Here is a 24,921-nt window from a genome sequence, read left to right as displayed (position 1 = left end):
TGCATTGTTTGTTTTTTTAAATGCGTAAATCAATATATTTGTCCTGTTCGTTTTGCTTTGAATATTGCAAAATACATTGAAGAGACGTTGGTAAATGTGATTTGGATAATTATTTGGTTCTACAATTCTGATATGTTATCATATAAAATTTTACCAAATTAATTTACAAATAATTCGGTTTAAGATCAGATATTCTCAGTATGAATAAAAATGTCAAATATTTAGTTTTTGTGTAGTTTCAATAAACAAAAAAAATGACTTTGCAACTGTTGAATTGCACAGAAAATAACATGTAATTCCAAATCTATTTTATTATCATTTGTATTTTCATGATATATTAGACACTTTTTGCTGTATTATGTCAAGTAAAAACAGTTATAGCAACAACATGTGGCATAATAACAACATTTTGTGAAGATTTAAAAGACGATGCAAAAAAAGTTGTGCACTTTAGCTGGCAACCAATTACTGATTAATATTAATGAGATAGTTCTCAGCTACTCCCAGAGAGCATTCTGGGAGTTATGAATCCTATTTTTAGCTTGTCTCTCTGGAAAATCCTGGAGAAACATTTCCTATTGAATAAACCTAAGACATTGTAAATATGATTTAACATTTAGTCAGAAAAGCACAGCGTCTATAACACCCAAGCGTTGGCAGAGGCCAATTAATATGAGTAAGACATCGTTTAAGTAGCAATCTGCACATTGCAACTACAGCTGCAAATAAAGTGTGTTGATTAAACAATTTAACAACGATTCACCATTTTGCCCTACAAAATCCATTGTAGAGCAATTACAAACCAAGTACCAGTAATTTAGGAATCAAGGGTAAAACAATATAATAATACAAAACGAAAGTGTCTAGTGGACAGCTGCTTTAATTTCAGGTCGAATCCTGACGCGCTCACTTCACGTTTCAACCCTCTAACAACAATATTCATGAAAATTATATAACGTACATGAATGTCTGGTGTGATTTCAACAGATTCTCAAACTATGTGGACGAGTCAAGGAGAGGCATCGGTTCAATTTGGTCCAACCTTTGCTAGGTACGCGGAACAAGAACCTCCTTATAAATACAAATAAATCACAAAAAGGGAATGTTTTTGGAAAATAATAATATTATATTAAATGCATTAAATGAGTCTTGAGAAGCCGTTTCCTCCCCCAATCCATAACTCCTACTGGATCTGAACTGCACATCACAGGCCGCAAAACCTACACCACTATTAAATATAAATACCTTAAATTCTAAAGTATACGGTATATATACACGTGGCCTTCTGCAGTAGGCCACATATTTATAATCAAGTGGCTAGAGTCTAGGGGTATATATCACATTCACAACCGTGCGTATCTCCATTAGCAGCCATTGCAAAGGTTTGCATAAACCTTTGCATAAGAGTCGAGTTCAGGAAATGTATCACGTTTGGTTTGCACGTTAGCGATGTGAAACGATGCACCTTTGTTATGCATGGTCAAGTCCTCGTACCGTGATAGCCCCTGTGCATGTTCAGAATGTACCGAATGATGAGCGGGGATAGCAAGGCTCAGTCTCGCGTGCTCAAAACCGTTTTTTTTGGAAATTTGGACTGACCAACCCTCGAAAGATATGTGCTGGATGTGCTGGGCCATTTTAAAATACATTTCTAGAATAAACAGCCAAGGAGTGACTGGAGTAAACCGGACTGTGCTATAAGACAGTGCCTGGCAGGAAGTGTGGGGCTGGCTAGAGAGATCCACCATTTTGGTCGCTCTGAGTGTGGCCCCTTTAAGTGTGGCCCCTTTAAGTGTGGCCCCTGTGGGTGTGGCCCCTGTGGGTGTGGCCCCGCTGGGTGTGGCCCCGCTGGGTGTGGCTCCTGTGGGTGTGGCCCCTGTGGGTGTGGCCCCTGTGGGTGTGGCCCCTGTGGGTGTGGCTCCTGGGCTCTGTCACAGGGAGCAGAAGTAGCTGTGGGCGGGGAAGGCGGTGAGCGCGGCCAGGGCGATGCCCAGGGTGTCCCCCACGCTGGCTGCAGCCATGGCGAACTCCCTCTCCCGGTCCCCTGACTGGAGACGGTACACAACACCCAGTGCGTGAAGATGACAATCCGTAGCTCATGGGACACAACTTCAATTTATAAAGGTTTGGAATAATACTTTACACATGACCGACTGCCAAATTTAATTCCAACATTTTGTTTTTTTGGATACGTGATTTCTTCCTTGCCCTGGGAATGGCGTTCGGTCCACAGGGTTGTGCTACATCAAATGAACAAGCCTCGCTCATAGACTCGACTCATGGAACCACAGACTGACCTCCTTGCTGATGAAGTAGAAGGTGTTGACGTAGGCCGCGCCCCCCAGCAAGCCCTCGTAGAGGACGATGATGAACACCAGCCATGGCGCGGGCAGGAACTGGAAATAGACCGCAGACAGCAGGAACACCGTGTTCACGATCTGATCGCAGGGAGAGATAGAGAGAGAGTGTGAGAGAGAGAGAGAGAGGGAGAGAGAGATCTATTAAATGCAGACAAACACGCAAATTCACTGAAAGTTAGAAACACCAATGGTCCCATTTAGCCTGCCTCACTATTGATACTGTTGCTATAAACGTCTCTGCTCGCGATCAGACAAAGGATGATGAAACTATAATCAATATCAGGGCCAATGTTTAGAGTAGAGAACCAGACACTAGTGTAGAAATGCTGTAGGAATCAAAAGGCAAGCCTACAGATGCAAGTCACAGAATCACTCCAACCAGCATGCTTAACAGTGGTACCGCTGCCAAATGAAAGGCAAGTAAACACCCACAAGTGGTCAGTCTGCCCGACGTTGCGAAATGTAAACACACATGCTGCCAAGAATGAGCAAGGCGAGAATAACCAGAAGCGTATTAGGGTAATAATTATGTTAGTCATGAAACCCAACCCCAGCTGTTTTGGGATTATATTACATTTAATTATTAGATTATATTTGTTTTTTTGGGTGACTACAATATATGGTTTGGGCGTGTGAGCGAAATGGCTTATACCATCGTGCCCTTTAGCTGCGCTGTGAGGCGTCGGTTTGATTCTGTGTTTCTGTTTACAACAAAGATAAAGGCTGCGTTGCCGCATCCACGACTACGAGTGCTGCTCTCTGATAGGTGGACCATCCCCCCCCAGGGGGGGATGGTCCACCTATCAGAGAGCAGCACTCGTTTGTGTTTTGTGTTTTGGGGGGTGTTTTGTGTTTTCTTGTCCATGGACCCACACACCTGGAGCAGCGCCAGAGCCCAGAGATTCCTGATCTTCACACACCGCAGCGAGGAGCGTGACACCAGCACGCCCACCTGGTACAGGGTCTGGTACCTGTGCGGACCGGCGCGCACGCACACAAACACACACATTCGATGGCGTCTTTGAATTCACAAACGACACGCGTTTTCAGTTGCACTGGACTGTGGAGTTCAAAATACAGAGATTTAAAGAAATAAAGAGGATTAAGGGTGTAAAGTGTCTGCGCCTTCTCCACGCTGCAGGCTTCCTATGGTTGCTGGGAGTGAGCTACACAAGGAAAATGCTCTTGACCTGACGATATGATCATGACTGGCAATGTACAAAGCCTTTATTTTACCGCAATCGGTGCGGTGTGCATTGGTTTTAATACAGACACGCCCCCTTCCACCTATCCACACACCCACCCACCGATACACACACACCAACCCACACCCCCACACACACACACACACACACACACACACACACATACTCACAAAGACGAGACCATACGGTTCAAAGGCAGTTACTGACCAGCGATATTGTTCAGCGTGAGTCATCGTTGATTTTGGGAAGTAGAGAAGTTCAAGCTGCGGGGGGGAAAAGAAAGCAAAACAAATCTCACAACAAGAAATAGAGCAACACGGGAAAGCAGCTGTAGCCCTACGAGGTCTGCTTCTGATAAAGAGACTATTGACTACAGATGAGCCCAGTGCAATTTTTTCAGAAAAAAAAAAAAAAATGATACATTCTGTTGCGCTACAATTGGCGACACTTCTGTGTCCCAGTGTCGTCGTCCAGGCACCTATTGGCATCGTTGAGCGAGACAGCTCGACACTATCTGCTTCCCCAACGACAGGTCTCCGGACGACCATCCAAATGAGTCTACTTATTAATTGACCAAACGAACACAATGACGCGTCGTTCGATTCCGTACTGCTGTGTTGTTTGGCGTGGTCGGATCTAGATAGATAAACGAGGAGGGTGCGTTCACTCACCAGACCCTGGTTGATGAAGTACTCTGCGTAGTAAACCGTGCCCAGGGGGAGCACAAACTTCAGGATCATCTGAGTGACGAGAACAGAGAGATTTCTCTTTGTTATACATTCGTTAAACAAATGATCGGGAATGAGTTGATACAAAATATAGGATTGTATCAATGTCTGCGCTCGTGCGCGTGCGTGTGTGTGTGTGTGTGTGCATTCACTCACTTTGATGGCACGCATCTTCTCAGTACAAGAGAGGGGTCCATTGGCTCTGTCCTCTGATGTGTTCAGGGAGGAGAGACGTGGTTATTATTCAGCCACAGGGAGACCTCATGGGACCCAAACACTTGCTGCCTCCGGTCCCTAAAGCCTGTACTAAACAGGGCCGAAGACCTTTCGCGTATTTGCGTTCACATATTCACAGGCTTTCACTGCCTCGGCTGAGAACTAGCTAACGTGAGCTCAATCTCGGGGAGCTGACCTCATGGGATGCCTTTCAAATCGGACTCAAAGGAATTAGAGACAGACCCGTCAGTGCGTCAATGTTTTAGCTAGCCTGCTTCCTCTGTTTTACTCATTTCTTTGCATATGTTTTCTTTTACTTATCTATTATTTTATTTTATTGTATGACAATGTTTATATGTGAAGCACTTTGAGTCTGCCTTGTGTATGAAAAGTGCTGTATAAATAAAGTTGCCTTGCCTTGCCTTGCCTATGTTGTGGGTGGTGTCCGATATTTCTATAGATTGAGATTTTATCATTTATTTTTCATGGTTGCGATCCGTAATTTTCTGTCTGTGTCCACGGTGCCTCCGCCTAGCTCGACCAGGCCATGGAAGAAGTTTCCCGGGTGAGTAAAACAGCGATACGGCACGCTGGGCGACAATGTGCAGTCAAACAAGAAATAAGCCAGCCGGCTTTGTCAGCTTTCACTCCGGTATCATCATCCTCATAATCTTCATCGGCCTATCAGCATGGGTCAACTCTGTCGAACAATGGAAACGTGGGATCGTTGACGCAAGAGCGCAAGCTTTCGCAAACCTTGTGTAAGCTATACTTGAGGCGTGAGGCACAGCTGCGAGGTACTCGGTAAACAAACCCAGCCAGGCTGTCACTTCGACCTCGTTATTGCTCTTTGTATAGCAGCAACTAACTGTCAAGCAACTGCAATCCATTTATCGACCCATGATATTCCTTAGGTCGGTGGATTTGATCACCGTCACCCACCTCTGGGTCCTTTCTCCTGTTGCTCAGACTCTTCCTCCTCCTCCTCCTCCTCTTCCTCCCTTTCGTCCATCAGCCGGCGCCGTTCCTCAGCTCCGCCCCTCCCCATAGGCCCCGCCTCACGTAGTCTACGCCACTGGGGGAACATCGGTGGGAAGGCCAGCAGGAAGAAATAGCTGGGAGTGTGTGAGCACAGTGTGAGAGACCCATAGAGAACCGCGTGCATTCACCGTGAGGCTGAGATGAGACCGACACACAAAGACTTCGCGGTCCTCGTCACGTTATAAAATCACGGGAAAATTGCAAACAAAACGCAAAACTTGGAATTGTGTCCTTCAGGATTCAAAGGGTCCGTTCCAAATCTAGTCTCCTAGCGCTCAAGCTTAGGTTGGATCGCTCGAGGTTTGGGCCTCATGCTAGCACGAAGAAAAGGACTGTTTCTGTTTTCGGCGGGTTGATCAGACCAATCACAAACTCCCGACGTGTAGCCGATGGCGATTGTTGTACGCAGCCATACAGTGGTCTTCTGGGCTATCGTATGAATATAAAACTTACTGAACTTTCGGTCGAGCGTTCGGCCATTGAAACAGCGCCGGAGTTAAAGAAATGTGGACATTTAGCAGGAAGCACGAGGCGAATCACCGCCGAACGGACCACCGTAACGCGCATGAGGACAGATCCCAGATCAGCCCCGTGACCCCGTGACCCCGGTGACCCGGTGACCCCTCACCTGAGCAGCATGGCCGCCGGCACCAGCAGCATGGTGAGCAGCGTGTCCGGGGGCGACAGGCCCGCCTGGGTCAGCGCAGAGTACATCAGGGCGCCGGCCACGCCCGCCCCCCCGGTGCCCGACCCCCAGCCCTCCAGCACGTCACTGAGGAAGAGGAGGAGGACGAAGAGGGTGGTGGTGGGGATGATGATGATGGTGATGGTGATGGTGATGGTGATGATGATGGTGATGATGGTGATGATGATGGTGATGGTGATGATGGTGATGATGATGATGATGATGGTGATGGTGATGATGGTGGTGATGATGATGATGATGATGATGGTGATGATGATGGTGATGGTGATGATGGTGATGATGATGATGATGATGGTGGTAGGGATGATGATGGCGATAATGATGATGGTGATGATGGCGAAGGTCGGATGGGGGACGGAAAAATGGAGACGATGGAAGAGAAAAGAGAAATCAATGACTGAAATATTGGTTGGGGAGCAATGACGCCGCTTGAATGATTTATTTTCGAACATATATGATCGAATATGCCAGGTTCAAACCGCACCTTAACCTCTACTTAGCACTACTATTTAGATCGCCAACCACATTTCGTTGTCTCTGCTTGTATTCTGCACAGTGACAATAAAGTTGAATCTGAATCTGAATGGAATCAATGCACAAAGCGACACTATTGTATAAGTGAGAATTCAATATTTATACGCAACAAAATGTACAATATATTTATTTTCAATCATCTATATATTTTATTTAGGGCTGTCAATCGATTAAAAAAAATAATCTAATTAATTACAGGCTCTGTGATTAAATAATCGAAATTAATCGCATACTTACATTTTTCCGAGAGCATTTCAAAATAATTGAATTCAAGTCAATTATGGCAGATGGGCGATTCAATGAATAATAGACATAATAGACTTTAAAGTTCAACGCCTCTTTTATTGAAAACATGTCTTTCATCAACACTCAAGATTCAATGCATCTCAGTCGAGTGTGTCTTGACGAGGCTGCCTGCTAGCGCCAGCTTCAGGGGCCGTGGCAGCTCGTACCTGCGAGCTTGCTACCAAACGTTTTGCGTTGAGGTGGTATTCAAGGGTTGATGAACTCCGGTGACAGTAAAATTCCTCACTGCAGAGATTGCAGATAACAGTGTTTCTATCTATAGTTCCGTCCGGGAGTTGTTCAAACTTGAACTTCTCGTGCACGGGGGCCGAGCAGAGTCTCGTCTGCCTCTATTTTGTTTCAACGCAAATGACGCAGCGGGTCAAAGGGCGCTATAGAAGCGCGATTAATCTGCGTTCATTTTTTGAACCAGTTATTTTTTCTGTGATTAATTGATCGAAATGAACGCGTTAATTTGACAGCCCTCATTTTTTTATGATTGTTGTATATTGTTTATATCTGGGGTTTTTCCAGAATAAAAACCCGGATACCACAGGTAGAACAACCATGGTCGACTGGAAATAGAGAGGCAGCACGGGGAGGGTGAAATGTTCTCACCTGCTGAAGAAGGCAGTCAGGGACAGGAAGGACAGCTCTCCCAGTCCGGATCCCATGCTGGCAAAGACAACACCTGGAGACGCACGGCTCCACATATGAGAGACAGGCCGGTTCGTGATGTCCTTCACGTGTGTTTTCTGTACGCCAAATATCAATCGTTGTGGACAGAATAGGTCTATTGAAAACGGTTCTAGCAGAATGTAGAGAGTACCAACATGTCAGCTGTGGGACAACGTCAACATTTCCCCAACCTGGATGTTATTAATAGCAGTAAAAAGTCATCGCAGTGTTTTAAATTCATTATATTTAATCTTTTATTTGATCACAAAGTCTGATGGCCTTATAAATGAAAACACAGATGCATAAGTCTTGTGCAAGGGACACCCTTCCAACATGTACTCGCAGGAGGGTATCGGTCACGTGTCAATAATTCAGACTCATTCAATAAGTTAAACATCGGCAGCACGCAGCGCATTCAATAAAGCGTGAGCTCAATTACCCAGGATGCTCATGGACATGGTGGTGGAGAAGGACACCAGCAGGAAGCTGGTCACCGTGGCGCCGACGCAGAACAGCACTCGGAACCTAGGGAACCGAAACACAACACAGGAGACTAACTTTAGCCGGTTAAACCTGCACACCTACTGCATACTAGTTGTACTGCTGTATATGTGCAGCTGTCTCCGAGTCTATTTTCAATTACGCATTATATTTTGGTGTGAACTTCAGCAAAACAAATGATCAGTATGAAATGTATGAACAATAAGATATAATAATGACCCTGTGAGGTTGGAGGTAGCTCTGTATCAGAATGGGTAAAACCCTAGCAGTGACCCTGTGAAGCCGTCACTTACCCATAGGGCACGTGGTGGATGTAGAACGTAGCGGACAGCTTGATGACGAGGGAGGGCAGAATGTCAGCCAACAGAACCACCTGGGGAGAGAGGAACAGGGAGTCTAGATCAACATCCTACCTCGATCCATGGGAAACAAATGGACTAAGAATGATGGCACACGACCCTGGTTCTAAGCACACAACCCTAGATAGGTTTTTAATCTATTATTGGACCTAACTAAGTGAATGCAATGACAACTGGTGAGGATCTGATCATGGTGAATTCAAAGAGGGATTAATAACAGGAAGGAAGGGGACACATTGATATAATGTTGAGGAGTATGTTCCTCACAATAAGATCGGTGTAGCCAATACATGGAATAGCGCAACAACAACAAAAACTCAGGGGGATGACAAGAATAAGCATTCCAATATAGATAGGTTTTTAAACCAACACTGCTGGCACGACTATGTTACAAGTAATGAAAAAATGCACTTTTGCACCGGCTTGTTGCATTGGAAGAAATATACATTGTGTGTGGTGAGTACACATTTGTGTTTGTGGGATGGTGTTTAATGTATTTACCGCAGTAGACACAGGGTTGCAGTCATAGCGCGTGCTGTTGCTACTATTTCTCACTTCAAAGTCACCGTTCAGTGAGGGAGGAGTCTGCAACAGAGACAGAAACTGTTTGAATAAGGCTATTGCAAAACCTAATTCGAGTATTGAACTTTTTTAGCCAATAGGCCTGTAAATTGGTTTTATTCATACAGGAGTTGTTGAGTTGTCCGACTGCTGTTTGGTCAGAATGTCATGGGCTGCACTCAGCATCACCACATAGGCAAAGTTGTTGCACAATCCAAGCAGCCTGACGGGGGAGGTCAAATATATGAATCGTTAACGGGAACCTACACGTTTGGTAAACAACAGATTTTCACTTTCTAACAATAGTTACTGGGGTCGTAAAAAGGGAGTGAGTTGCGAGTTATAAGCACCAGTATTCTTACCAGAATCCAGACCAATTGCGGATCTTTGATGAACGGCCTGTAGGGAATATAGAATAAATTAGTTTAAAAATAAACAGTTGATTTTAACGTTAGACACAAAGAAAACGATGTTTATTAAATGACAATTCTGTCAGATCTCTGACTCACCCTCAACCTGATTATTTGGGATCACGCGATCTGCGTCCAGGCTGTCTGCTTCGTCCATGATCTACCAGACAGACAAACTGGTAACTTTAGAATAAATAAACAGCTGGTTAACTGGTTAAGCTGGTAAACCGGCTGACAGCTCTGCCACTTAGACAATGTTGACTTTCCCAATATTATATTCACTGCATATGGCCAAATATATCCATAGCGAATGGTAGCTTTATGTTAAAGACGAATGACAAAGAAATATGAGCTGACACTAATAAAATATAGGCTACTTGTCTTGTTTCACATCCTCTTCGCATTTTCATGTTTCAACCTGCGGTGTTTCACAAAAATAAGTCCTTCTGAAAACACATTCAACACGAACGTTCCGCTATTATTAATTTACGCCATTGATCAAACCATTAATTGACTAGATATCGTTTCATTTAATTAATTTTCTTAACCCTGGTTATGACGTACATAATTTATTTCCAAGCTTCAGCTTATGATGTAAAAATCTGCTTCCTTGAATTTGGACGACGGAGCACATTGAGGAGCAGGCTGCTATTTCACTAGTACACCACACGGGGGCGCCGTTGAGACTCTCTACCTGCTTACCGACTGTTAAAATAGTATTGTTTAGTATTGTTTTAAATAGGACTTGACTAAAGAATGATAAATGTTGTTGAATGTAAAAACTTAATTATAGTATTTCAAATCGTGATCAATTAATCGACCTCCTATTACTGCACCCTAGACTAATGACCACAATAAAGGAGGTATATCTAAGATCACAAAGCACTCATCTTTGTATGTCAAGTAATTAGAAAAGTGGCGTACCGTCCACCATTACAACAGTTGGCGTATTTAAACAAGGTCATCTGAATGGCGTGCATATTCATTTATTTGACACTAGTAAGCTCATTGTTAAGAAAGTTGAAGAAAAAAATGAATCCAAAAAATGTAATAGTATCAGTAATATTTTATTTGTTTTTCTTTTCCAGTGCATATACTTTAGTTATAAGCGTCGACACAATTCGGATTAACCAGCCTAGGTCTTCCTCCAGCAGGGTGTTGGGAGATTGGAGAGATGAAGGCACGACTACTTAGGATTTATTAAAATAGCTCTTCTACTCACACAAGACCTAGGGGTCAAGAGACGCATACACCTCACTGGACAACGTTAATACAGCAGGATCGTATCCCTGGCAACAGTGAGGGAGGACGGGGGGGGGACGGGGGGGGGGGACGACTGGTTTTTATACTCATACGGAGGGTGTTTTGAGTGCACAGTAGATGGGGTGGGGGGAGAACAGGGGCTAAAGTGACACGGCACGACATGTGACAGCAGAACAACAAATAATAAGAACTGTGAGTGACGTTAACAAAGTCCGTGGTTAGAAACTGTGGGGCGGGGGGGGGTGTGTGTGTCTGTGTGGGGGGGGGGGGGGGGGGGGTGGTAATGGGGTAGTATCTGATGTGCCCGTGTGCGATGCAGCAGGTGGCCGGTTGGAAAACATCTGGGCTCACTGGACGACGTCGTAGTCATGTGATGACGGGACGGGGGGGGGGGGGCTGGGAGACGTCTAGTAGGCGTGGTTGGCCACGTAGAGGGACTCTCCCCCGGCGGCCCCCTTGTCTCCGCTGGACACGTACTTGCCCTGGGAGGCCAGGTTGTTGTTCTGTAGGGGGGGGGGGGGACGGACGAAAGATACGGTTAGACGGCGACAACACGACTCAAACGGAAGACAAAAGAGACGCTCATCAGTGATTCTGTCCCTGCAGCCGTCTCTTAAGTCCATTGTCGATAAGGCGTGATACCAAACTTAACTTAACTTAAAGCTATAAGACTCGCTCAAAGTCCATGTAGAAATGACAAAAGGAGCAGCGCGGCAGCCTCACAGAGGTGCACGATTCGGATTCTGATACAGAAAAGCTTTTCCTGATCACAGGAGGATACTCTTTGACTTGTACAATACGTCACAACCTTTGATTCAGTTTAATAAAGTACTTGGAATCGTGTAGCGTGTTATCCTAGCTATCTAGTTGTACATGGTGAATGGGTTCATTTAGCAACTGTAAATGCTTAGCACTCGTTTCTACAGACATCCTGACTACGACGTGAATCATTGTTTCTCTTTCTTCCGACGAATGTACTTAATTGTAAGTCGCTTTGGATAAAAAGTCCTGCTAAATGCCCTCAATGTAAATGTAAATGTGGGAGGCAACTGCAGAATCCACGCAGTTATTTGCTGCAGCAAACATCCCATAACTGCTCGATTATGGAAAAAATCATAATCACGATTATTTTGGTCAAAATTGAAATCCCGATTAATCAAACGGTTATTTTTGGAGTTTGAAAACATGATGCATTCATTCAGGATGTCTCATGCTGAATAAACACAAAATGGTCAGAAAGAATATGTACAAATCTAAAATAATGTACTGATATATATCCAGCTGTACTTTCTATAAAACATTAAAAAAAACATTTAAAAAGAAACCGGAAAACCCGGTTTTGTTAATTTTGTGACCGTTTGCCCCCAGACCGCCACACTCACCAGGGCCCTCTTGATGTACTCCTCCTGGCAGGCCTTGCCGTTCTCCTTCTTCCCTCCCCAGGCCTTGAGGGCCGAGGCCTGCAGGGCGCGGCCGTAGGAGAAGGTCAGGGCCCAGGGCCGGCCCAGGGGACACTGGTTGATGGCGTTCAGGTTGATGGAGGCCTGCTCTTCGCTCTGACCTCCGGAGAGGAAGGTCACGCCTGGGGAGAAGGAGTCATGAGTAACGGCTCAGAGTAGAGAGATGTGTTACGTGTTACATGTGGTTTGAGAGTTATAAGTAACGGCTCAGAGTAGAGAGATGTGTTACGTGTTACATGTGTCAACGCTGTACAAATTAACATTTGATTAGTAGTTGATAGTATGCGAGATCTAGAATACCGAGTTATTTCTTCATCATCATACCATCATTGACCGTACTTCAAAGTCATCGGTTGGATTCTTGAATGACTATTGATTGATTATAATAACTATTGGGTTGCCTGCACTTTGTTTGGTTGAACTTTAGCGAAAGTAAGTGAAGCCTTTATTTTTTCCCATTAGAAAATGGCCTCGCTACAGTCTTATTCATTCATTCATCTTTCAACCTGTGCAATCATCCATCTCACTGTCACCCCTCCATACATCAACGTCCACCATCATAAGTGTCAACCGTATCACTGCCCAGGCCAGCTGCTGAACGTTGGCCTCTCAACAACAACGCATGACTGCGCGACAGCAAAGGCTTTTAAGCATTTAATAATAGATCCTGCTCCAAAACACATCATAAAACATGATGCATTGCTATTTTATATATTTATACAGCATAGTATAAATATAAAAGTATATTATTGTCTCGAGTACACCTTTGCACCCCTACTGTCATCCCCCCCGCCATCCGTCATCCACTCATCATCCACTCATCCGTCCGTCAGCCTCACCTGGCACTGCGGGGGGCACGGTGCGACGCAGGGCCGTGACGGTTGCCATGGCGACCTCCTGGGCGCTGTACTTGCGGGTGCAGGAGTGTCCGGCGGTGACCATGTTGGGCTTGAGCAGGGTGCCCTCCAGGTAGACGTGGTGGTCCGACAGGGCCTTGTAGACGGCCGCCAGCACCTGTGAAGCACGGCCCCCCTTCACGTCACTCCCGGCCCACCGTGGACCACACTGAAGGGCCGGATTAGGGCCCCGAGGTCACGCAACGCAAGGGGGTCACGGACCCCGTATGTCTGTTACCTTCCGTCGAGGCGACGCAACAGCAAAGGCTGTGATTGGTCCGCTCACTGAAACCCATAAAGGTTCACGACTAAACCGGGTTTTCCGTAGTATGTGCGTGGTCGTTGCGTTGCGTGGACGTGGGACCCTAATCAGCCCTTAAGGCAGCACATTACCGTCGTCATGTCAATAAACACATTGAACATGCAGGTGAACAAGATTGATTCGCCGTCTCAATGGAGCACTTGATGTGGTTTGCTTATATGATGAGTTTGATGCATGATTCTTTCAATGTCTGGGTTGTTTTTTCATGGTTGAATTTTTTGTTGTATACGGGGAAGGGGTTCACCTCACGATGGTTAATGCTTGGCACTTGCGTCTGCTAAACGCCCTAAATTAAAATCCAAATGTTGAATGCACTCATTGCAAGTGCTTTTGCTAAAGGCCTCAACTATGTAAATTCAATGTAATTTGATATAATGGATTAGGGAATACGCCAAACATATAATCGGACACAAAGAGAAAATCAAACAAGCCTTTTTTGTCCTATCACAACACCGTATCATTGGAAGGTCCAAACTGATTGTGAGGAGGCAGAATTTGACCTTGTGTTGAACTTCTCTTCATTTGGGCTCCTTGATTGAGTCATAACTGTTCCCGTGGTCACTATTGTGCTCGTTCATTGTACGGACAACAAAGCATAGATTAGCCAAGGGCCCACATTGCAGCCATTCATTCAATCATTCAAATATTGGAGGTATTGCACAAGATTACCAAACTACACACACACACACACAAACACACACCTGGACACACACACACACACACAGGTTGCCACGGGAACCGGCCGCGGCCACTGACCTTCTCGGTGACGTACTGGGTCCTCTGCAGGTCGTGGTCGCCGTCGGGAAGGATCTCGGGCTCCACGATGGGCACGATGCCGTGCTGGGGGGGGGGGGGGGGGGAGATCACATCGTCACCGACTGACCTCCGTCAGGAACCCACAGAGACGACGGCACCAGGAGGCCAGGAGGGACCTTGTATGGCCTTACAACAGGCCGACAAATCACCGCTGTGCCTGCTAACACTAATGAGGGGTCTGCTCCTTTTATGTGCCAGGGCAGCCCTGGGTAATAAGTCTACCATCCACGCCCTGGTCGGTGCAAGCAGAGCGAACACCACGTGTCTTATGACGGATCTGTGCGAAAAGGGTCTATCGCCGTGGACGCCATGAATTAAAACTCAAAGTCCTGCGTGCGTTCTGAATTTGTGATGCCTACTAAGTAGCCGTTTACATTCCCTCCACCAAACTACGGTTTGTGCAGCACTACTTTGCTCGCAGGTTGTACACAGGTTGTGATAGTACACTACGATTTGTTCCCCGCCTTATTTGTCCCTCCCTTGGGTCCCTGCTAAGTGGCTAGATGAATAAACAGACCAATGGTACTTCTAGTGATGGGCTGAGTGGGTGTCCGTCACATTGCGGCGAGATCTCGTGCCAAAGGGGCGGGATATTCAGCGCCCCTGCCACAGAGAACCAGTTTGTGTGCAGCACGGTCCACAGTGTTATGTAAATAAACAGGGTCTCTAAAGGTCGCTTCATGGGTTTGTGAGGAGACTTCTGTGCTATTAATGTGGTTTGCTTGTGACTCGATCGACTCAACCAGCTCACTTTTTAATCGACTATTCCTTCAGCATTTATTGACATTTGTTTAGTAGTCATTGAAACGATATAATGAAGCTATGGAAAGTTGAACCAATAGAGAGAGTGTGTGTGTGTGTGTGTGTGTGTGTGTGTGTGTGTGTGTGTGTGTGTGTGTGTGTGTGTGTGTGTGTGTGTGTGTGTGTGTGTGTGTGTGTGTGTGTGTGTGTGTGTGTGTGTGTGTGTGTGTGTGTGTCTCACCATCTGGCAGATGCTGGCGTAGCGGGCCAGGACGTTGGCGTTCTCCATGATGGCCAGCTCAGAGGGCGTGTTCTCGGTGATCTTCAGCACGCAGCGCCACTTGGCGAAGTCGGCGCCGTCCTTCTTGTACTGAGCACAGCGCTCGTACAGACCGTCCAGACCTGAGACCAGGGCGGACAGAGACCATGAGGATAAGAGAGAAAATAATCAAGGAAGGGAAGTCATTATTAGAGTCATTATTCATGAATAAGTATAATGGTTTTGAGTGTGTAATGTGTACTATGTTTTATCTGTATTAAGCCGATACTTTGTGTATTATATTATAGCATTATGTATTTAAGTTCATATAAACTTATGCAATAGAGTGTGTGTGTGTGTGTGTGTGTGTTGTATTTGGTTTGTGTGCGTGTTCCCTATGCATGTGTTTGTGTGTGTGTGTGTGTGTGTGTGTGAGAGGGTTCTCTATGTACGTGTGTGTGTGTGTGAGTGTGTTCTCCGTGTGTGACACCAACCCCCCCCCCCCCCCCCCCGCCCCCCTGCTCACCCTGCGTGGTGGTCTCGCCGTCGGTGCCGGCCAGGGGCACCACGCCCTTGTCCACCTTGATGCCCACCACCTGGCCGCGCTCCCGGATCAGCTGGGGGAACAGCTTGCCGTCGTCCGTCTTCTGGTATAGCGTCTCGTGGAAGAAGATGACGCCGCCGATGCAGGGCGCCACGCGCTCGTCCGCCGTGAACAGCAGCTGGCGGTAGAGCCGGCGGTTCTCCTCCGTGTTCTCCGCGTTGATGCCCTGGAAGCGCTTGGCGACGCTGCCTGGAGACGGGAGGGGAGGGGCTAAGTCAAGGCTCACTGTTTCAGGGTTCACCTACTCTGCATAGCCACTCCCCTCCCACGCACTTAGCGTGTGTTGTGCTTCCTGGCAGTTAAAAACAGTACTTTGTGTATAGCGTTGTGCTAGCTAGGATAAGATGCTACACAATGCTATCTTTGTTGTGTACGGGGAATGGGTTAACCTAACAATTGTTTGTGCTTGGCCCTTGAACTTCTTACTGTATATATATACACGTCTATACTGTATATATGTACGATATATTGTTTCTCCTTCTTCTGAAAAATGTACTTGTTCCAAAGTAAGTCACTTTGGATAAAAGCCTCTGCTAAACGTTAACCTAAATGTAAATGCAGGGGGAGGGGGAGGGGGAGGTTCAGTGAGAGGAGGCTGTGGTTCTGGCGGCGGGATCTAGACAAGCGCTAATGGAATTGGCTTAGCGGCGGAGTTGCTAGGCACAGTGCCAGGGTGGGCTTCTGGTCAACAGACGAATCGACGCGACGGTTGGTCGATGGAGAGAGAGAGGGCAGGCGGTTGCCATGGCGTCAGCGACCCATAAGCAATGTGGTGTTTTTTCAGTGTTTAATATTTAAACAAATGATTGGTTAATGGCGATCGTTTAAGGTTGAATTAAGACTGCATCTGAGGAGGATCTGGGAATTTACCACGGAGCAATTCAGATATAAAGTAATAAAGGTCAGCAATAAAGTGGATTGATAATTTCAGCGTTACAGTTACAGTATTTTGGTTATTTTAGGGCAATGAGAAGCATGAGAGGCCAAACAAGAGAAAAGTACAATATAATAATTTGTAAAAAAGTATAAAACATTTGTTATAGATACAGTCGATTTTACTGTGTCTGAATGGATCTATTTGCGCATCAGAAATAGGTTACTTGACCGAGATCCCTTAGACTAAGCAGTCCTCTCAGATAACAAATGGAATGTCTCACAAATAACAAATCTGACCTATCTGGGGTTGTCCTGTTGGGGGCCTTATCACTGATGGAGCCCGACCATACTGGGCCAGGGCCACTTCCTCAGGGCCGTCACTCTGAATCATCCATATTGTGTCTGGCTGATGTGCTGCAGGACAGTTTTGACACTGCGACAGGCATGCCAAGGTTACCATGGCGACAGAGTGTCTGCTATCGGGGATGCCGATTCCTGTGGTTTCGTAAGCGACCTCCAACACTCCAGTCTGTCTGGCTAGTGCCTCGTGTGTCCGGTGTGTGTGTGTGTGTGTGTGTGTGTGTGTGTGTGTGTGTGTGTGTGTGTGTGTGTGTGTGTGTGTGTGTGTGTGTGTGTGTGTGTGTGTGTGTGTGTGTGTGTGTGTGTGTGTGTGTGTGTGTGTGTGTGTGTGTGTGTGTGTGTGCTATTGAGTCACTCTCTGGGCAGATTACCAAACAGGTGGATTCTTCCGCATCTGAACAATGCTTGTTGACTTTCAGCCACCGCGCGAATACGCCGTTTACAACTCCTAACCAAACTAGCCTGACAGCACTATTGCTAAAAGCAACTCAGGAAATATTAATAATCCAACATGTTCTTCCTTTTGCACAACAAAAGCCCATTCATACGCCTTCCTTCTTATCCTTATCTGATCAGTGTTTGCTCATTTAATTTCCCTGGGTTGGGTTGAAATCCTCTCTGACCACATCGCCGTGTAGAGGCAAGCTGTGTCTTGCTACGAGGCCTTCCGGTCTTCAGTTACCTGTAGATTCATCGGCGGCTAGGATGCCTTTCCCGGGGGCCACGATCTTCTTGGCAATGTCGCTGAGCTCCTTCTTTTGCTCCGTCGACAGAAAGGGGTAAGCGTGAGGCATGTTGACTCTGAGAACAGAAAAGAGAGGGTGGGGGGGGGGGGGGGGGGGTGGCGTGAGGGTATGAGATAGAGAGAGAGAGAGAGAGAGAGAGAGAGAGAGAGTGAGACAGACGGCGAGTGATGCAGTCTCACAAAATCAATCGTAAGATGCCTAAGGGCCATTGGTTGCATTCGGTGCATCCATCTATGTAGAGGTCATGTGATAATATCGAAGGATATAGGTGGGTATAGGTTCCCATCTATATGCCTGTTGCTGGATGATGGTCCAATTACGGTTCCACTCAGGACGTCATCAACCCACAATACAATATTCGAATCAAATCGAGTTGTCTATGTGTATCTATGTGTTACATATGCCTCTATGAGGGTTGTACAGAAAATATGGCAGCTATTTCGACGCTTGTTATATAACAGACCCTACACTGACGGAGCAATAGTTAACACTGACATTGCGATGCTTCTTGACGGCCCGTTGACAGACGTCAACAGTATACCAGTAGGGGAGACCCGAACGACCTTGGGTCGAGCTGGGACGTGACCAATAAAACGGGCCCTCACGTCGACTTGAGCTCAAAATGAGACAAGGTCTTACCGATACATTTCCATAGGGATCACGATATATTCTTATATAAAACCTGCATAATCAACAGTTATACATTATATTCGTCGGTGTAAATGTGTATGGCTGCCAGAAACACTTACCAAATATTGTGTGCGATGGCTGAGGAGGAAACAGATCAGGAAGTGCTGAGCTCTCTGTGGCAATGTCAGGCAATGTAGGAAGAGGATGTCCAGCCCCGTAAAATATCAAGAGGCTGGGCGGGAGCTTGGGGCTTCGCCACAGCGGCAAGCAGCCAATCAAAACGGTGTCTGATGCGAGTGACGTCCTGCGTCCTCCAATGAGATGGGAGCGCTGGGCTCAGCTTCGCAGCGGTTGGCCGACCTCCTCACAGGGCGTGTCGTCAGGTGACGCCCTTGCCGAGCGGAGAGGGAGGGATGGTTTGTGCGGTTCTGTACGTGTCTGCTCGCACATCACATGCACGATGCGTGTTTTCAATACGTGCTGTTCAGATAGCGCCAATGGCCGAACCTCAGCACGACTTGCGTCAAAGAAAATAACCAAGTTGGAGGCACGACGCTAAGCGATCAGATGACGTAGGCCTATGGAATTAAAAAATAAACTAGGAAAATCGTACATTGCAGATGCATTAATCAGTCGAATACGCAAAGTGATGCAACTGAATGAAACACTGATTATGTGTCACGGTCACCGTTATGGGAAGTGTGGATAAGGAGCAATACCAAAAAGACCTTTTATGTGAACGATATATGGGCCTGTTACTATATTTTGGTCCCATTAGTATTGGGCCTATTATTATAAGGCATTTTACTATATATTGGTCATATTAGAATTGGACCTATTACTATATATTGGTCCTATTACTATTAGGCCTGTTACGATGCCCAAATGGATTTGGGCATCGTAATAGGCCCATACAATAGCGGGCCTATCTGACACATTCCGGCTGAATCAGATATCAGTCGCAGTAGCTTTCGACCTTGAGGCAGCCAGCGTTACGTAACACGTTTCCACTGCGGTCCCCTTATGGGACGACTGATGCTGCCTCCTGACGTGGTCGGCTGTCTCCCACCAGGGGATAAGTCCTGCTAGGACATTAGAAGGAACGGCCACACAGCTTGGCTTTCCTAGTCACTATAACCTAGACACGCAGGCAGGCAAGCCTGTGTGATAAGCAGAATGCTGAATGATTATGAATGTGTCACCAGAGGCCTTTATATATCTTGCAACATTTCAAACACGCTCAAATCACCACACAGCAGTGTTACGGTTATACGTTTCCTCTTGCAGCAACGTTGGCGATTGCACAGACAGTATTCATGAAGATTGCTACAATAGAATATTAAGATAGGTGAAAGACTATACTGCTATCTTGGGGGACCGGTTTTCTTTGTCAGGCAGACCTTTGTCAACATTACAAGCTGGCTATCATGGCCTTCTCTCGCTCTCTCTCTCTTTCTCCCACTCAGCCCTCGGGGTCACACGACACATGCGACTGGTCAAGCATTACCCACCTTCAAACGCTAAGCCTACCCTCTGATCAATATTTTTTCTCTCTCTCTGTCTCTCTTTCTCCGTCCCTCTCTCTGTCTCTCACTCTCTCTCTCTCTCTCTCTCTCTCTCTCTCCCTCCTTTGTTTTGGAAAAGTTGTGTTGGCAACAGAGCATTATGCAGCGCTACAAATGTCCAACACTCACACAAGGAATGAGAGTAAACAATATATTGTTCTACTTAAGAGTAGAACATATATAGTACATTAAACAAGTGACTTTATAACTGTACTAAAATCTATATAAAATAAGCATTATGTACCTAATGGATATGAAGAACATCAAAGATTAAAAAAAAAAGAATAGCAAATATAGCGCGAAGGCAATAAGGAACTCAAATCATGTAGAGTTAATTTTCTAATAAAAAAAGTAAAATACCAAACAGTGTTGTAAACAAGTATATGTTATTGTAATTTCCCACCTGGGATAAAAGAACATCATATCGAATATTAAGATTATATTTGACACAGTAACAAAAGTTGTAATCGAGGGAAGGCAGCACAGGTACAAATGCAGATCACTCGCGCACAGTGGTATGAAAGAAGGATACAGACATTCACGTGAACCTATGACGCAACATATTCACATGTGCCTTTGTTGCGTCAAAACACAACACTGTCTGTGTGAAAGTCAGTCCGGTGGTGTCTGAGAGTCTGCTCTTTTCAAACAAATGCACCAACCGAGCTGGAAAGAGCGGAACGTCTAGATACACACCAGCCCCTGTGGTCCCGACAACAGCCTGGCGCCGTGTATCACAAAAGCATTCGACCGCTGTGCGCTCGGACACCCTCCATCCGTGGATCATCGGTCACCACGCGTCCACCGGCGCAGAGGGGACCCCCTTAGGTGTTTCACGCTAGCGGAGCTTGATCTCGAAGCAGAGGCAGTTGCAGGATTCGCACTCGGGCGGCTGGCATGTGCAGGTGCAGTCCCAGTTGGCACACTGTGGGAGGGATGGGGAGAGAAGGAGGACAGGTCACGGGGGGGGGCCTTCACCGTGTGGGCTACAGGGGAGTCATTGCTCAAAGGGTATTGAAGGCGCTGTAGTTAAGATTGAAGACTTCTTTTTTTCAATTTAAATCCAATTTCATTTGTATCGCCCTTAATCACAGGAACAGTCTCAAAGGGATTAACAGGCCATATATTTTGAAAGCCCCCTCACCCTAGCACCTCAGAAGGCCAAACAAATCCCTGGAAGGATCCCTACTACCACCCATGATCAGGAGTGCAATAGGTGCCATCATTGTTTCAGTGTTTTATTTTTTCAGCCATAACCATCCGTCAGCAATTGTGGGTGAAATTCCCTGTGAAAGTATCCTTTCTGGTTTCTGCATGCGTCTGTATGGGACGAGTTTGACTTGAGACGCTTCAAGCTCATTTCTGACCCATCGGCGCATCCCTTCACTCATTTGTCCTGGAAATCCCTTCATGTGCTCTAACAGCGAAATCATACCTCAACATTCCTCCACCACAAGTGCAGTGAACACAACACTTCTTGATGGCGGAAAAAACATAGGGGGGGGGGGGGGGGGGCTTTTGTGTCTGTCTGTATTATATATTTATACTGTATGTATCTTGTTTCTTTTTATATAGCCCTCTTCTGTGCTCTCTCTCTCTCTCTCTCTCTCTCTCTCTCTCTCTCTCTCTCTCTCTCTCTCTCTCTCATCTCTCTCTCTCTCTCTCTCTCTCTCTCTCTCTCTCTCTCTCTCTCTCTCTCTCTCTCTCTCTCTCTCTCTCTCTCTCTCTCTCTCTCTCTCTCCCACCCCCCCCCCCCTCCCTCCCTCCCTCCATCATCCTGAAATCTCCCCTGCAGCAGCCTTCAGTCTCGGGCCAAAGTTAAACGGTCGACAGCAGAGGCATCAAGTCTCAGGACTCTACGTACGGTGAGGGGAGGGCAGGTATTGTCCAGGCACGAGCGGACAGACGGCGGGCGACAGTCGCAGGATTCTGCCACACCAAGCAGTGCTCACAGGGGGAGAGGTCCGGACAGCAGTCCCTTCCACATGCCTGTACAGCGGTCCTAAAGGGGGAAGAGACACAGCAGCACGTGGATGGTGACCGGGAGGTGGTACCTTTATAGCACTCTTCTCCTAACACAATTATATGTTGACACTATTGAGGGAGTGACCATTATGTTTTGACATAAGTATTTGTTGCCACTATTAGGGGGACACGTTATACCACCAGGTGCGAGTGTGATACGCCGTTACAAGCCGTTTGAAAATCTGCCTCTTCTGACATCACAACTGGCCGTGTCAACCTAGATGTATGATGGATAGATCAGTCTACCAGCCAACCTGTGGACTGTAGCGAACGTTACTCATCTATTCGTCCAAAGTCAAGGTGGACACGCCCACCAATGATGTCAGAAGTGGCAGATTTTCAAACGCTTGTAACGGCTAATCACACCTTGTCCTATAATGTGTCACCTTTAAGAGGTAGTTACCATTATGTTTTTGACACAATTATATGTTGACACTATTAAGAGGTAGTCACCATTACGTTTATGACACATTATATGTTGACAGTATTAAGTAGTTCCATCATATTGTAGTTTTTCATTACAATATCAATAATAATAATAATAATACATTTAATTTAGAGGCGCCTTTCAAGACACCCAAGGTCACCTTACAGAGCATATAGTCATCATAAATCGTTTAAAAAAACAAGACATTGTGGAAAAAAAATAAATAAATAAACATAAAAAATAAAAATAAATAAAACAAAAACAAGACAAAACAAAACAAACAAACAATCAAAACAGTGATCAGTTAGACGTTGTGTGCGAGTTTGAACAGGTGAGTTTTGAGTTGTGACTTGAAGGTTGTAATGGTGTCTGACTGTTTTATGTGTGGGGGGAGGGAGTTCCAGAGCCTGGGTGCTGAACAGCTGAATGACCGGGCACCCATTGTAGTGAGTCGTGATGTGGGGATACATAGTAGTCCAGCAGAGGTTGAGCGGAGGGAGCGGGAGGGAGTGTATTCTTGGATACAATGGATACAATATACAATGTTGCACACATCGTTATATATCATAAAATGTATCCTTGAGTGATGACGTTTAACTGGGTAGGGTCGGGACACACCTTGAGACAATGGCGGAACCAGAGCGCCATCGCGAGGACGAAGACGTAAATGCCGACAGCAATCATCAGCACGGCGGGAAGAGGCAGCGCCATGCCCATATGGGCAGGACCTGGGGATGGAGAATGAATCGGGAAGGGATTAATGATCAATACAGGTGTTACACATCTGTTACACATCGGTCTGTAACAGATGCTCCGGGATATTGATCAACGTCATGCTAGTAGTTCCTCTTACCGCCACCGTTGATTCTGGGGAAGACATGTCTTTAATGGTTCACTTCTCCGGAGGAAGCTGAATGAAGTTATATGCTAGAAGTTAGATCTTAGATGTTTACCAGGACAGCAATATGACAAGTTCACGTCCCAGTGAGATTATTGAAACTGAAAATAAATAAATCTTTTTCCTTGATACATTTGGGATTTCTATAGTTTAACTGACCTTGTGTTCAAGCCAGGGCGTAATCTGATGAATTGTATCATAAGAATATACTTTCGGTTTCTAAGAAACCAAATTAGATGCAGATTTCTGATGTATTTTAGTTTACAAACCACTCTTCTTACCTCGCCTCCTGGTTCCCAGCATCACAAATTGAAACATGATCACGTTTCTATCTTACCAGGACTCTGTAGTGTAATTTAGTCATGCTTATATGTGCAATGGCCAGACCAAATATAGCCCGATAATCATGAACAACCCCGTTAGCTTCTTGGCTAAACAGCGTTTACAGTGCAAACTAAGTTACTATAGAAACGGCATGCGCTTCTTCTTCTGCTTCTCCTCGTTCCCTGGGAGGAAAAAAACTATATGATGGCGCACTACGGCGCCCCCTACCGGCGACCAGGGGAATACACACCTAAATCCGAGCGGAGAGCGCGGTTCCAATCACCATGACAAGAAATAACCTCAACCCCACTGGACGCAACTGGACCCAACGTTCTTCTGGGTGTTCCATATCCCAGAAGGCAGTCTTTCGTGAGAAATATTTGTCTTCTTTTTTAAATTATGGACATTATAAGTAGCATATAGGCCTAAAGTATTTTAGGGCCAAAACAAGTGAGCACCGTGCCTTATAGTGTCCTTTTCCTGAATTTTTCAAAATAAGCACCATGAGCTTATTTCACGGCCTTCGGGAGCCCTATATAAAGAGGTGAGATGTCAGTCTTTAAATGGAGTGGGTGCTCCAGTCCCCACACTGTAGGCTCGCTCATAAGCCCTTGCTACCCAACCTGTTGGATAGATGAACGCCAAGCAGCGGACGTTGACGTATCCAACAGGGTGGGTAAATGAGCAAGCGTGTGTGTGTGCGGACCGAGGCGCTCGCTTTTTTGTTTTAGACCATGGTTTCTCAACGGGGGCGCACAACCCCCCCCCCCCCCCCCTAGGGTCTCATTTATAAAATCGTGTAGGCATAGACATCTTATATCATTTATGCATATTATGCTATAAGATGTCTATGCGTGTAGCTACCAGGGGTCTCATTTATAAAATTTGGCGTGGGATCGTTACTAAAAGTGTACGTACGCCCAAAAGCCAAGTTTTGCGTGCGCCAAAAAATATTTGGACTTACAAAAACCTGCGTACTACGCACACCTCAAAGCAATCTTTGGTTTATAAATCCCAGAGTGCCTACAAGTGTGTGCAGCTGGATGAGCTTCTGCATATAAAACAGACTGTATTATGTCTTGTCGGAAAAAATGGCAGAAGGACTGAGAAAAGCAAAAAGCGAAA

General features: G+C 46.0%; 3 protein-coding genes across 5 annotated transcripts; all 3 read right to left on the bottom strand.

Annotated features, from left to right (window-relative positions):
* Positions 1-300: 300 nt before the first annotated feature.
* cln3 (CLN3 lysosomal/endosomal transmembrane protein, battenin) lies at positions 301-10,247 on the bottom strand. 3 transcript variants are annotated; one of them, XR_009529445.1, is made up of 17 exons: positions 9,962-10,247; positions 9,684-9,744; positions 9,537-9,573; positions 9,301-9,397; positions 9,115-9,198; positions 8,548-8,627; positions 8,193-8,278; positions 7,694-7,766; positions 6,179-6,322; positions 5,452-5,624; positions 4,450-4,502; positions 4,237-4,305; positions 3,773-3,828; positions 3,238-3,331; positions 2,298-2,438; positions 1,879-2,048; positions 301-1,788 (listed from the first exon to the last, which is right to left on the bottom strand). XR_009529445.1 is itself a non-coding variant. In XM_060073717.1 (16 exons), the coding sequence occupies exons 1-16, from the start codon at positions 9,992-9,994 to the stop codon at positions 1,932-1,934; spliced, it is 1,398 nt and encodes a 465-aa protein (XP_059929700.1). In that variant the 5' UTR covers positions 9,995-10,247; the 3' UTR covers positions 301-1,931. The 3 variants fall into 3 exon arrangements, 2 of the variants coding, with proteins under 2 accessions (XP_059929700.1, XP_059929712.1); XM_060073717.1 differs by having other exon boundaries at positions 301-2,048; XM_060073729.1 differs by having other exon boundaries at positions 301-2,048; positions 9,684-10,247.
* Positions 10,248-10,635: 388 nt separating this feature from the next.
* Positions 10,636-18,837, bottom strand: LOC132473578 (fructose-bisphosphate aldolase A-like). The gene is made up of 8 exons (XM_060073787.1): positions 18,677-18,837; positions 17,864-17,982; positions 15,868-16,134; positions 15,324-15,484; positions 14,282-14,365; positions 13,147-13,321; positions 12,230-12,429; positions 10,636-11,350 (listed from the first exon to the last, which is right to left on the bottom strand). The coding sequence occupies exons 2-8, from the start codon at positions 17,973-17,975 to the stop codon at positions 11,255-11,257; spliced, it is 1,095 nt and encodes a 364-aa protein (XP_059929770.1). The 5' UTR covers positions 17,976-17,982; positions 18,677-18,837; the 3' UTR covers positions 10,636-11,254.
* A 1,288-nt stretch (positions 18,838-20,125) lies between these two features.
* Positions 20,126-23,991, bottom strand: si:ch211-198p11.6 (uncharacterized). The gene is made up of 6 exons (XM_060068050.1): positions 23,754-23,991; positions 23,428-23,484; positions 23,193-23,302; positions 22,075-22,124; positions 21,558-21,567; positions 20,126-21,047 (listed from the first exon to the last, which is right to left on the bottom strand). Exons 3-6 carry the CDS (start codon positions 23,289-23,291, stop codon positions 20,961-20,963), a joined length of 246 nt encoding a protein of 81 aa, XP_059924033.1. The 5' UTR covers positions 23,292-23,302; positions 23,428-23,484; positions 23,754-23,991; the 3' UTR covers positions 20,126-20,960.
* Between the last annotated feature and the right edge of the window lie 930 nt (positions 23,992-24,921).

Source organism: Gadus macrocephalus, chromosome 2 (genome assembly GCF_031168955.1).
Source record: "Gadus macrocephalus chromosome 2, ASM3116895v1".
In the NCBI taxonomy this organism is placed as follows: domain Eukaryota; kingdom Metazoa; phylum Chordata; class Actinopteri; order Gadiformes; family Gadidae; genus Gadus; species Gadus macrocephalus.
This window is presented reverse-complemented; position numbering and strand designations above follow the sequence as displayed.